The sequence below is a fragment of the Corvus kubaryi genome, unplaced genomic scaffold, assembly GCF_017639235.1.
Source record: "Corvus kubaryi isolate FWS band 111438036 unplaced genomic scaffold, C.kubaryi_AGA036_p1.0 37397, whole genome shotgun sequence".
Lineage (NCBI taxonomy): Eukaryota > Metazoa > Chordata > Aves > Passeriformes > Corvidae > Corvus > Corvus kubaryi.
In genome coordinates, this window is record NW_024581136.1 from 20,033,235 (window position 1) to 20,047,499 (window position 14,265).

General features: G+C 48.9%; 1 protein-coding gene across 1 annotated transcript; it reads left to right on the forward strand.

Annotated features, from left to right (window-relative positions):
- Positions 1-6,241: 6,241 nt before the first annotated feature.
- On the forward strand, positions 6,242-13,598 carry LOC121671284 (ovocalyxin-32-like). The gene is made up of 6 exons (XM_042042664.1): positions 6,242-6,530; positions 10,397-10,459; positions 11,240-11,414; positions 12,048-12,184; positions 12,874-12,936; positions 13,029-13,598. Exons 1-6 carry the CDS (start codon positions 6,318-6,320, stop codon positions 13,185-13,187), a joined length of 810 nt encoding a protein of 269 aa, XP_041898598.1. The 5' UTR covers positions 6,242-6,317; the 3' UTR covers positions 13,188-13,598.
- Positions 13,599-14,265: the final 667 nt, after the last annotated feature.

Consider the following 14,265-nt stretch of genomic DNA (forward strand, 5'->3'; position numbering starts at 1 on the left):
CCTAACAATGATGGAAGGTGCAAAAAGCCAACATCACAATCCCGTTCAGAACAGAGGGATCGGCCGCAGGGAGCCGCGGCGACGCGGTCCGGGCCGCGCAGTGATCCGCCCGAGGGACTATTTGTGATGCGGTCCTGCCCGCGGAGGGATCAGCGCTGATGCCGCCCCAGCCGCCCGCGCCGCTGGGAAAAACGAGGTTCTCTCTTTGTAAAATTAAACATTCTCCAGCGTTACATTGCAGAACCCAGGCAAAGCTTTTCTAACATTAAGGAGAAAACCAACCCCACAATCCATTCATAACAATTCTGGAACACGCCAAAAGCCAACACCACGGTACATTTATAATGTTATAAACATAGATTGTAATATTGGCTTCTCGCAAGTATTAAGGTAGATATTACATAATGTTAGAAATGCTTTTTGCTGTGTGGATGCAGTTTTCTCTCTTTTAACAAGGATATTAGCAAGTGTGACAAGTACGAGAACCTCCAGGCGAGCAGAGGATGAGCCCCGAGGAGCTGCTGATCAACGCTTTGTCCAGGGAACAAAAGGGCCCAAAGGCTGCTCCGCCCGGAGAACGGGCGGCCGGGAGGGTCCGAGAGCCGCTATCACCGCTCTGCCCGGGGGGCAAAGAGGCCAAAGCTGCAATCAGCCCTGACTGGCTGGAGAATTGAGAGGTCCACCCCACTATCAACTCTCACCTAGGGAGCCCAAGCCCAAGAATCAAAAGAAATAAAACCACAAGGCAGAAGAATACGCACGCTCTAAAAAGGCGGGACCAAGGAGTGGCCATGCAGAACAGCTCCAGGAAAAGTTTGAATATGAATAGAGAACAGACAGTAAAAATAGTATAAAAAGGACTCATCTCGAGCATCAGGTGTGCTCTTGGCAGAGCGCCAAGGCACCCGGCCGTTATCCCTTTGCTTTATTTTATGGGTCTCGTCTTTATATTAAACCCTTTAAATTCTCACAGGAGAGTGAACCTCGTTTTTCACAATAACAATTGTGCAACCAAACACCTCCCAAGTTACTGTGCTGGTGCAACCCTCATTTCACAGTGACAGGCACTGAATCTTTACAACACCAGTGTCAACAAGTCAGGAATTCAAAGGGATTTTTATTGCTGTCAGGTCAGTAAATGTTAACCTCAAACAAATTAAAGCTTTGTGGGGTGAGGAGTTGTGCCTCCACATCCGTGACCTGCCAGGAGGAATTTCATTCGAACACTGCTTTAGAGGCTTCATTTCAGATCCCCATCTTTTAGGGACCAGCTCTGGAGAGGCAGAACTGCTGCAAGAGCTGTCCAACAACCAGATACCCCAGCTGAGCTCCCTTGGGACAGCCATCAGTGGCACAAAGCACTCCAAAAGCAAATCTTCCCCTCAGCAGTTCAGCTCCAAAGGGCTGCTTTAATTGCTGTTTATTTTTGAACGGGCCTGAGCTTGATCCCACATCCCTTTGTTACAATTTTACGAGGCAGGACGGTGATTTCAGGTCATGAACAGGGATTGTTTGCTGCCCGTGTTTATTCCTGACCCTGGGTGCTGGTATCTCACTGGGCATGGAAGGGATTTGTTGGTCTGCAGAGGTTTCTCTGTTCCATACCAGCTCCAGAATCAAAAGGAAGTTATCCAAAAGAGGTTTGCAAAATGTTCTGTGTCTCTCTGCAGCGGCAGAGTAACAGTGATAATCTGCAATGATTGACTCCCTGTTTGTAACCCGTGTCCTTTCACTTTCCTTGGCATTAGGGCAGTGCAGATACATTCTCATTTCCCACCAGAACAACATTTGGGGAAGTGCCATAAAAGAGGAACCTGTCAATGCTCACGTGCTCGAGGGTTCCTGTGCTTCTCTGTTTCACTGGGGTCACAAAAGGGCTTTTTCTGCGTGGAAGTGTTTCACACTGCAAAAGTATTGATCTGATAACTAAAACCAGCAAATGGAATGAAATGGGGCATTAAAGGTGGCTTTACACCATCAAAGCATCGGGCTGGAGGAGCCTCCAAGCAACAGGAGCAGAAGTGCTGATGGATAATTCACTGGAAAAGTGGGAACAGCAGTTAAGAGAGCTCGGAAACTTCCTGGTGCCATTTCAGTTGTACCGGTGTTGACACACATTTGAAACCCAACATAAAAATAAATAGAAGAATGGAAACAGCATCAATGAACTTACATTTTGTTTGGCCACAAAGGGTTACCAGACCTTCCTGACTGACTTAAATATTGTCCCTTCAAAGTCAAGTGTTGGGGTGACCTAATTATGGCCTTCCAGTACCTGAAGGGAGCCACAAGAAAGATGGAGAGAGACAATTTGCAGGGGCCTGGAGGGACAGAACTGCTGCTGCCACAAATGTTTCTTTAAAAGAAAAAAAAAAATCCCATGCTTGATTTAAAAATAATCAGAAGCCTTCAAACCCAAATTTTCCTGGAAAAAATGAGTCACACTAAATCAGTACCCATATTTTATTCCTGTAGGTAAGATCAGCCCAGCAATGCATTAAAAGGTGACCTATCCTTGATTTATCCAGCAAAACATTTGGAGACTAATTAAAAACAAGTTATTGGGATTAATTACTGAGAATAAATCTCAAATCAGTTAAAATCAAGTCAGAGAACTTGTTCCTAACTACAGCAAGATGGTGAAGTTAAAACTGGAAAGGTTGCACAACCAAATAAACTGAATTTTGTCCAAATTCACTGTATTAAATTACAGTCATCTGGTAATGATTGAGAGCCAGAGAGGTCTGGTGTATACAAGGGATATAGAAACAGCCTCCAAATATGAAACAAATTAGGAATAACTGGCCTCCAAATAAGCACTTGATGTATGAAAAAAGAAAATGCAAACCTCAGAATGAGAGCCACAGCCTGAACCAACCCTCGCTTCCAGTTCCAAAGGCTCCAAGGCAGCTGTGACAAAAGTGTGATGCAAAACATCTTGGGAAGCTTCCCACAATGTCCTGGTTCCTAAAGGGGAACAGAGAAGGGGGAAGGAGAGAGGCTCTGTAAGAAGGAACTGACACCAGCACCATCCTCCTTGGGTCTGGAGCAAATTATGTGGGATGAGAGGGAAAAATACATGAGAGGGAAAAAATAAAGGACAAAACCTCCATGAACCACATTGTAATTAACCAGAATATACACAATCATGGAATTATGGAATGCTTTGGATGGCAAGGGACCTTAAAGCCCACCCAGTGCCACCCCTGCCATGGGCAGGGACACCTCCCACTGTCCCACGCTGCTCCAAGCCCCAATGTCCAGCCTGGCCTTGGGCACTGCCAGGGATCCAGGGGCAGCCACAGCTGCTCTGGGAATTCCATCCCAGCCCCTCCCCACCCTCCCAGGGAAAAATTCCTTCCCAATATCCCATCCAGCCCTGCCCTCTGGCACTGGGAAGCCATTCCCTGTGCCCTGGCATTCCATCCCTTGTCAATAGTCTCTGTCCATCCTTCTTGTAGCCCCTTCAGATGAGGCCACAGTGAGGTCACTTGGAGCTTCTCCAGGCTGAGCAATCCCAGTTCTCCAGCCTTTCCTCTCAGCAGAGCTGCTCCATCCCTCTGATCACCCTGGTGCCTCCTCTGGACCCGCTCCAGCAGTGGATACATCCCTTCAGGTCAGATCACATTCACTTCAGCTCTGACACATTGCAGAGCTTCATTTCACCCTCACCAAAGAGCCCGAAGCAACCTTGGCTCTTGGAGGATGCACTTCCAGCTTTTAAAAAACCCCCAGAGCTTAAAATACATTTCCTAAATGCTGTGCAAGCACAAAGCCTTGTGCTTGTGCATATTTACAAACATCCCCCAGCCTTGACCTGAACCTGTTCAGCATCAGAGCTTTTGTTTTTCCCAAGTCAAATTGTTTTGTAAATTCCGAGTCCCGTCAGATCAACAGCAAACTCCAGCAGCCTGATCTCTGCAGAAGTGTAGGAAATTGCCCTGGGATTGTCCCTGCTTTGTCACACCGACCCTCGGTTACTCACAGCCTCCTGCTTGCCCTCGGGAGGAAGGAAACTGCCCTGTCACTGGGAAAGCAGGAAAAGGAGGAGAACACGAGGGGAAAGGAACTGCATCCAAAGTCACGGATGGGGTCAGCGGCTCAGGGCTCAGCTCTGAGCCAGCAGGGCTGGCAGGCTTTCTGTGACAAAGCCAGATTTAGAGGCTTTTACCTCATTTTAAGCCTCTGAACTCCCCCACAATCAAGGGCACCGAAGCTGTGAGTGTGAACCCCCTGTGCAGGGTGGATTCCACTTGTTTCCCGAGCAGCTGCAGCACAGGAGCAGCGTGAGCAGGAGAAGCCGCTCCCTCCCGCCCCACCCTCGCTGTCATCCTGCCCCGGAGCTTTCCTCCCCGGCCACCCCTGCTCCACCTCGCTGCTCGCCTTTCCACGAACCTTCCTGTGCTCCCACGGAACCCTCGGCGCTCATCCCACATCCAGGGTGCTGCTGGAAGGGCAGCAAGGGAACAGCAGGACACAGCTGGCACTGCCCAAACCCCCCCAGTGCCAGCCGAGGGCAATCAGCCTTTGGATTTCAGTTTAAAAGGGACATCAGCGCTGTCAGCACAGCGAGGATAAACGAGAAAAGGCTGGATGTTGGTTTATTTCCAGAAAAATATTGGAGAGAAACGTGGCATGTGTCCCAATAAGGAAAAAATTATCCTCCAGCTAAACTTGACACCAGGCAGGAGGGACACCTTCCACTAGTCCAGGTTGCTCCAAGCCCGCTGAAGTCTGGCATGTGTGAAACGTGAATGTGAAGATGCAAACTGTAAATTACAGGGTCTGTTTCAGGAGGGAAAACCATAATCAACAAAATCAGGAAAATTAGCTGGGTGGCATAAAAAACTGTAATAAAGATAGATATCATAGCTTTACTGAAATAATTCTTTCCCTCACTTCAGAAAGCCTCAGAAATACTGAATTTCAAGTTCTGTGAAAAAGCGTTCCAGTAATAAAAAGACACTTAAAGCTCCACAGGAGACAATTTGAGTGCTTAACCAAAGTTTTGATTTACTTCTCTGAGGTCCCAGCCCAGAAACCTGCCCCAACACTCATGCAGGAGCACAAAAATAGATTCCCAGCTGCACATACAAACACCCGCCTGCTCAGATGGTACCAGAGCAGGTCATTAAAAATCAGCTTTTTTAACACAGGAAGTGCTGCAGCCTTTTACATTTTACCACATATAGTCTCTCCAAAAGAGATGCTTCCAGGAGGAGCAAGGCAGCAAGCTTGTATCCCAAAAATCATCTTAAGGGAATCTGGCTGCTTTCTCAGTTGATTTTTTTCATGTTACCAAGACATGACTATACTGGTTCCAAAAACTTCACTAAGTGAGATTTATTCCAGAGATGAATGCTTCCCTCTGCTTCTTGTGCACAACATTTGGAATATTTCAGCTGTGTCCAAGCAAAGTGTGTCATGGTCTGAGCGGGACTCTGGAGTTTTGGGAGGTGTTGAGTTGTGGTAACGCCGAGAAGGAGCTAACTGCGTTTTTCCAACCATTACCTGTGTTTGTTCTGATCTGTGTCAGGCTTCCACACCTGGCTCGAGCTGCAGGCTCCCTTCAGACAAATCCTGTGACCCCCCCAAGTGGCCCTGGCTCTCCAGAACCCCTGGTCCTGCTCAAGTTCCAGCATCCTTCAAGCACCCCTGGCTCCCAGCCCTGCCCGAGTACCCCCAGTCCCCCTCAAGCCTCCTCATCTCCTCTCACAACCCCTGGTCCCCCTTGAGTCCCCCTGGCTTCCCTTAGGACCCTGGCACCCCTCAAATCCCTCTGACCCCCCAGAACCCTTACGTCCCCCCTCAAGCTCCTCTCGCTCCCTTCAATTCCCCCTGGCTCCCCTTAAAATCCCTGGTTCCTCCAAAGTCCCTCTGGCTGCCCTCCAAGTCCTCAGTCCCCCTCAAATTCCCCTGGCTCCCCTCAGAACCCCTGGTCCCCCGCAAGTGCCCCTGGCTCCCCTCAGCACCTGACACCCCTCAAATTCCCCTGGCTCCCCTCAGCAGTCTCAGTCGCCCTCAAATCCCCTCAATTTCCCCCGCTCCCCTCAATACCCCTGGTGCCTCTCAAGTCCCCTCCGGCATCTTCGAGCCTCAGTGTCCCCATAACGGCCCGGCTCCCCTCAGCCCCCCCGCTCTCCTGCCGCCCGCGGGCTCTCAGGTGGGAGGGCTGAGGGAAGGGGAGTCGCCGCCGGGCCGGGCCCTTCGGCGGGCGCTGGCAGCGGGCGGAGGGCGGGCGGGAGCAGCGGGCCGGGCCCCGCTATTTGTACCGGAGCGGGGTCGAGCCCGCCCCAGTGCCCGCCGCTGCCCGCACCATGCCGGGGCTCCGCGCCTCACTGCCCGCCTTCCTCCTGCTCCTCGTCCTTCCCCGTGGCAGCCCCGCGGCGCCGGGCGCCGGGCAGGAGCTGGAGCCCGGCAGCCGCTCGGCCGCGGCGGCGGCGCGGGTGGCCCTGCAGTACCGCAACTTCCAGGCGGGATCCCTCGGCGAGCTGAGGGCGCTCGGGCAGGTCCGCAAGGCTACGCTGAAGGTAAGCGGGGAGCCGGCGGGGTTTAAAGGGACGCTGGGGAAAGTGCAATTAACAGTAATTATTCTGTTGTTATTCAGTTCTGTATAACCGAGCTTAGCGCGTTCCCACGCAGGGCACCGGGCGCCTTCCCGCATCCCTCAGGAGCCGCTGCCCCATGCTCGGGGACGCCCGGGTTCCCGCAGGGAGCACTGTCCCATCTCCCTCAGGGGGCACCTGAGGCCCCTCCGGGACTGCTGTCCCACTGCCCCATCCTCAGGGACATCCAGGTCCCCTCATGGCCCACTGTCCATCTGTCCCTTCCTCAGAAACACCCGGGTCCCCTCAGGGACCATTGTCCCATCTCCCTTTTTCCTCAGGGGGCACCCCCTCAGGAGCTGTCCCACAGTCCCTCCCTCGGACCACGAGGTTCATCTAAAGGCAGTGCAGTTCCCACCAGAAAATATACCTTAATCTTCCAAAAATCACATGGAATTGAGGCGACAGAACAGGACAGGAGTGCTAGAGAGGAGCAGCTACGGGGACAGAGCCTTCCCGTCATGGGGAGCTTGCCAGGGATGCTCGAGGTGGTGCTCGGGGTACAGCCCTTCTCCTCCCCCAGGCTTGGAGTTTTTTTACAGCTTATTCAGTTTCTGAAAGTACAGGATCAGGCAAAAACTTCTGGGGAATGTTTTGTCCTTGATCCTGGAAGGAATGCATCACCTTCCTGGAGAGCCGAGGGAAGGGATTTAAATCCAGCCCTGTGCTCCTGCTGCTGGGCAGCTCCCGAGAGCAAGGGTTGGTTGTTCTGGATTCCCAGTCTGAGGTGCCAGAGGCAGCACTGGATTCCACTGGATCCTTCCCAGGATCTGGAGATCTTACACCACTTGTCCTGTGCAACTCCTAAAACTGAGTAAGAGGGTGTAGTGTTAAATCCTCCCTTTCAAAAAAGATATTCCAAACCAACCAGAAATATCAAGGATGCATTAATGCAGCCCCTGTATTATAGAGATCATTAGGTGCTGAGCATGGAAGTGCTCATGGGACACTGAAGTTTTCCTATGAAACTGCTACAGACACCTTTGACAGGGATTCACTGTGTTAGTTTCTACGCTCCAAAAGTACAAGTGCTCCTTCTGTACTTCCCGGGCACTTCGCATATGTCTATATGTAAATATTTCCATATATAAACACCTGTGCCTGTCTGAAGAATAAGGGAATATTTGTGGGGAGGGAAAGGGATTTTCCACCCTCTGTCAGCCACCTGCTTCCTGATGTAGGAAGGAAAACAATTGGCTCATTATAGAGAAGCGAAATTGCTCCTTATTTCCTGACAGTGCTGGGTGCTGTAGGAGCTCCCTGGAACCACTCTCTGCAGTTTATTTCCCTTTTTTTTCCTTCGCACACTCTGTGAAAACAAGAGGAGAAATGCACCAGAAGTGGGCACTTCCTTCTTTCCTGTCCTCCCCTGGAAAAAAATGAGAAGAATTTCCTGGAAGGAATGTGCTGTATTATGTGAAGGCAAGAGACAGAAATGTTGGGATTTGGGGGTTTTTTTGGCTTGTCTGGTTTTTTTTTTTAAAGTGGGCTAATCTCCTATTGGTTACTCTATTTCTGGATCTCCTAAAATCAGGATAATTTTTTCATGGAATTTAATAATGAGCGCTGTAATTTAATACTGACTTTATTAGGCCACGAGCTGGTGAAACTGGTAATTGGAAACAGGAGTGGGAGCTCTCTTAGATGGGAAAGATCTTCCAAATTCAGGTAAAATGAGACTTCCTTTATTGGCAACGAAATGCCAAACACGGAATAATCCTTACCTTGCTGTTGCTTTCTGTTGTCCCTTCTTTTTTTCTTGAGTAAGGACCTTGTAGGAAACAGCAGCTCTTTAGTTGGCAGCAGCACTTTAAAATACACTTTTGATAAGAGAAGTATTAGTTTGTGCCAGCTGAAGATCCCAGAATTTAAAGGGAAGCTTTTGGGAGCAGTTTCCCATCCCAAGCTCTCCTGGAAATCCTAATTTAGAAGTAGGGAGGTGAAAGGGAAAGGGAAAAGCCAGGTGACCTCGTGCAACATTTGCTTAAATTGGACTTAGAAAATCCAGTTTTCAGATATCCAGGTGAACATTTCACAACCTCACCTGGACACAAACAGTGCAACACCACAGCTCTGGTCCCTAACATTAGAAGTCAATTAAAATGTTTCTATTAATTTCCAACAGTCAGAGCCCCATGTTTGGGTGGGAAAGGCAGAATCCATGACAGGAGCAGCTCTGACTCCTTTTTCCATAGTGCCAGCTTCTCCATGCCCAGTGATCCAGGCAAAAGCTGATCCCAGGGGAGAAATCCTGGTGGGGAAATGCAGAGGGGAAGAGATGGAAACCTCCTGCAGCACGGGGGCGGAGAGGGGGATCCTCCCTTTCCGTGCCTGTGGGCAGTGAGGGAGGTGCAAACTGATTGCAAACTGATTGCAAACTGATTCCTTGGGGACCTGCAACGAAGCCGCTCTGAAATTGCTGTTTTGGCCTTCCCAGGACTGAAAATCTGTCAGGAAAGCTGCAGTAATTTGAAGCCCAGAAGTAAAAGAATCCCGCGACCCAGATATTGAGTGGAAAAAAATGAATTACTCACTTGTTTTCTTCTCTTTTTGGACATTTTTATCTTTGGCTGCTTCCCCTTGGGGTTGTCAGATATCCCAGAGCTCTGACCAGCTCACACTCTGGGATTGGTTAACAGCGTTTTGGGATGAGAGTGGGAAAAATAGTGGAAATGGAAGTTTTCCTTCGGGACTATGAAGACTTTTGTACATCTCCAATTATTTCATGCTAATTGGAGCTTCCCCCTTCTCCCTGGTGAGCTCAGGAAGCCCCAGGTGTTCACACCAGAATAAATATTTATTTTAGCTGTGTAGCATCATTTGAAAGCTTTCTAGGCAGCAGTAGTAGAGTGGTAGTACCTACTAACAATACTATGGGGGAGTTGTTGCAAATCAAGAAAGAATTTCTGCTTCAAAACCCATGGAAACACAGAATTCTGTGCCCTTTTAAAAGTCCTGCTGACTGTTTCAGCTTCTCTCATCTGCAGGACTGATGACATAAAGGAACAAGCCTGGGTGACTGTAAAAATCCCCAAATTAATCAGATATGGGTGTTATAAACCATAGCAACAACACCTCTTGGGTAGATTTACAATGGTTAGAAACTTCGACTTAAATGTGGTTATTCCAGGAGATGAGAGCCTTCTTAACTTCATTTCATTTCAGTTACTGCTGCTTTGGTGTTCCTGCATTTCAGAAAAGCAGTTTTCACTCTTCTGCCCATGTCCCATTGTCACTTTGAGGTCAATATTTCAGGCAATACACAAAAAGGGCAGAAGGGGAGAAGGAGGATGCAGAGAAGAAAGAAATTATCAAAGTCTGAGCTCATCCTCTCTGTTTCCTCCACCTCCTTCATAGTGAGATTTGGCTCCACACTGGACTTGTCTCATCCTAAAGCTCCAGGAGGGGATTTTATAAAAATAAAGTGACTAAAGCAATTTTTTTACCTGCATTTTCCAACTCTGTGTAGGTACCACAGGCAGGTGCTGAGCTGAGGATCTGCTGTGGGTATGAAACTTCACTCACCTTACACCATTAATAATTTCCTGGGAAAAATGTGCCGGGAACAGGAAGGCTCAGGGTTAGATAAACAACACACAGAGGTTTCCTTTGGGTCCTGATCTGCCAAATGCTGCCAACAGCCAGAATTGTGTTTAAACACCAAGGAAGACTAAAAATCAGCGCTGTTGCACTCAAACCCAGGGAACTGCAGGAGGGGCATTCCCTCCTCAGTGCTCCTTGCAGCACTTAAGGCTTTAATTCCACTGCTGGCTCCATCTTCTCTCTTCCAGAACATCCCAGAGTCTGGCCACAAGTATTACCTGCAGTTCAGCACTGAGGACTACAGAACTGGGGTGAGTTCCCGCCCTGGGGTGAGTAATGCCCTCACCCTGGGCATTAATGAACTCCAGCAGCTCCAAAACAGGGACGTTTGTGTCCTAAATGGATGTGCCGCAACGGAAGGACCTTGTTGCTCCTCCCTGCCTGTCTTTGCTCCGAGGCTCACCTGAGCGGTCGTCAGGCCTCAGTCATGAAGGGATTTCTTGCTCAAGTCACCTGAGGCAACCAAGGGCCTGAGTGGAACTTGGCAGTGGCCCAGGCTCAGTGACAGTGTGACAGTGTGGTCCCCACTGTCCCTCTGTGGTCCTCATTCTCCTGCTGTCCACACCCCAAAATGGGAATCAGGAGCTGACAGCTCCATGTTCTTTCCAATTACAACCCCCTCCATTCGCTCTGTCCCAGCTGTCAGCAGCATTTTACTGTCCTCTTCCTTCACACACATTTTGTGGAATTCAAACGATTTTCAGAACTTACTGTGAAGCCTTAGATTATTTTTGTTTCAAGGCTGACACAATGAAAGTCCCTGTTATCAATTAATGTTGTTTCTTGAGCTCTCACAAACATACTTCCAGGATGACTTAGAGCATTGTCATGTCCTGAAAGCAGGACAAGCATTAATTAAAACCTTCTGTTAAATCCCTTTAGCCTTGTGGTTTTAACCTCTTTCCTGGAAAAAAGAAAAATAAAATCCTTCTTGACACTTTCCAAACCCCTGAGCAGCTTCATACGAAGAGTGAGTTGCTGGTAAATAAAATCTTGATTAAAGATAAGAGTTTTAAACTCTCCCTTGACAGGAAGATGCTGGGAGCTGCCTGGCTACAGTGCTGTATCCAAAGAAAAAGTCTCCTCCTGTTGTCAGCATCAAGTGCTCCCACACCAAAGACAAGAAGGAAATCCAGGAAGAGGACAACAGACTTTACCAAAGGATCAGGCACCAAACCAAACCAATAACTGGAAACAACATTCCAGGTATATTCCTCCAAACAATCACCTGTATTGCATTTTTTCTTAGCATGAAGAACAGAAGCATTTGAAAAGGAGACACATTATTGACAGTAGCACCCTGAGACCATCCTGCTGTCAAAACAACCCCACCTCCCCAGGGATTTTTGGGAGAACAAAGCCCCTCTGGATTTACCAGCGGCACTCAGCACCATCCTGTGAGGGTGGTTTGGATTTAAAAGCAAGTCCACACCATTTTTAAGTCAAGTCAATGCAGACTGTCCTCCAGGAACAACAAATGTCCAAACCCACACACCTCCCCAGCTGTGGCTGGAAATTCACTGGGGATGACTAACACAATTTTTCCACCCTGGAAAAATCCCATATTTTTTCACAGCTAGGTAAGGACTCCCATTATTGTGGATTTTTGGGTTTCTCACCTCATCGTGGGGACCCCTCTCTTGGCAATGTCAGCTCTGCCACACTTTCATACCTCACTGGTACTGCAGGTTTGGCATCATTCTCCTCCCTGAGACACATTGGAGGGAAGAGCCCCATCCCAGGAAATGTGCTGTGCCAGGCAAAACCGCTCTGAGGTTCATCATTTTTCTGCTGAGCAGCCAGAATCAATATTATTTTCTCTTTCTCCTTGCCTTGCAGACAGCTATGGCAACATTGAGCCTGCCCTGGAGCCAGTGTGGGCTCTGGCTGTGGCTGGCAGCAGCTCCATCATGTGGGAAAAGTCCACGGAGACCTTGGGATACTTCCTGGCCCAAGTGAAGGCTGTGAAGCAGTGGGTGAGTGGGCAGCAGAGAGCACTGCCCTGAGGGGGGTTACCCCAAATCCCAGGGGGATTCTCCTCACCAGCAGCTCCACCTCTGCACACTTTGTGCAGGTTTTGCTGGGGAAAATTGTCCTTACCTGGGTCTGCAGGAGTGGCTTCTGCAGGTGCTGCAGTTGTGAGCCCCACAGCAGAGCCCAGCACCCTCTGCCCCCGGCCGTGCTCACACCTGACACAAACACCTGCCTGGGGAGCAGCTCCAACACCTGCAGCACATCCATCCAGCAGCACTTCCAGAGCCCCCTGGCCCTCAGCCTGCTGGGATCCATAGGAAGCATCCAGGTTTTGCTCCTTAGCTGTTCAGCATGAGATTTCTCTGAAGGAGAGGTTAATAGTCAGGTATAATTCTCAGATTTAATTGAGGGTTAAACTCAATTGATTAGCACTTAGCCAGCCTGGTTCCACTGCAGACAGTCAGGCTGCAGAGCCACACGGCTCTTGGTGCCTTCAAACATTCCATGCAGAAAGTGCTCCTAATTCCCTGTCTTTCCATGGTCAAAACCCATCTGACTCCAGCCAGCAACCACAGCCATGGGGCCCTGCTCACCTCCTTCCCCAAGCAAGCTCATCAATCACAGCAAACATTAAATTTCAACAACATAAACCTGTGTTCTTGATAATTCTTTTCTTTTCTACACCTGCCAGATGAGGAAAGATGATTTTATTGAGTTTGACTACACTGTCCTACTGCATGAAATGCCAACCCAGGTAAGGAATTTCATGTGGACAACCCCTGCTGTCAGCAGGAAGATGAACAGCGTCAAGATGATAAAATCTGTGTGTTTCAATCCCTTCTCCAGGAAATCATTTCCTGTCACATGCGCCTGACGTGGCTCCCCGGGCACCCTCTGAAGGTGAAACACTTCTGTGCTCCTGAGAGCCACGGCCTGGACGAGGGATCTGGGGCAGAATCTGGATCAGCTGCTGGGGCTTCAGCTGAAAAGGGAGGAACTTCTTAAGTGAAATCCTCGGTTTTGGATGTGGATCCAACGAGCTAATCCTTGTGTTGACAGACCTGGAGCTGGGATCATCCTTCCATGCAAGTCAGTGAATGGGAATGGTTTCACTGACCTGTTCTGTGCCAAAATTAATTCCTGTCACTTCTTCAACTGCAAGACTCCAGTTCTGCAGCTCTGCCTAAACCTCTGCTACTCCATATATACACAGATGAACACACCCCAGTTGATTTGATGCCACTAATTAACTGTTACTCAAGAGTTTGTAAACAAAATTAATATATTTGGATAAAAATCGTGAGTAAAGTGTTAATCTGTCACTAAGAAATATTTGCCTACTAATTTTTTATCACTTTTTTGGGTTCGAATCATGCTGATTTTAAACTCACACCTCCAATAAACCAAGTACCATCACTCAGGGTCGAGGCTGGGTTTTCTTTCTGCTGCTGTTGGAGCCCAAATTTCCACCTTCTCTGTTACCTCAAACCCAAACACACCTGCAGAGCCAGGGAGGCTCCCTGTGCATGAGTTCCCATGTTTGGGAACAGCTCCTCTGTTATTCCTGCCATGTCCTGTCCCATTCTAGCCCCCACAAAGTCACGGCTATGTCCTTTGTCACCAAATTCTCCAGCTGGGTTCCCAGCAGATCCACCACTGTCCCACCTCTGCTCTCTGGGATTGTGCCAGACTGTCCCAAACTCAGCTTTTTTCCCCCATTGACCAGGTTTGTGCCAGGAAAAATTAAATCCTTCCCAAGAGCATCACCTTCCTGAGGAAAACAGCCTCTGAGATGGCTGTCCTGTTTAATTTGGGGTGGTTTTCACAATCCTTGAGCTGTAATTGGGAACAACAATCCAAGGATTTCACACAACAGCTTTCCGCGGATGTTTTAAGCTTCCCAATTTCCAGCATTCTACACAAATAAGTCTGATTTTCTGACTGAAGCTTTTTCCCTCAGCACACAAAAGGCACCCAATAAACTCAGGGAGGCAGCATTCCACATCCTCCTGGTGTTTTCATTCCTGCTGGGAGAACATTTCTCATCATCAAAAGTGTGAAATCAGAGCTTGGAATTCCACCA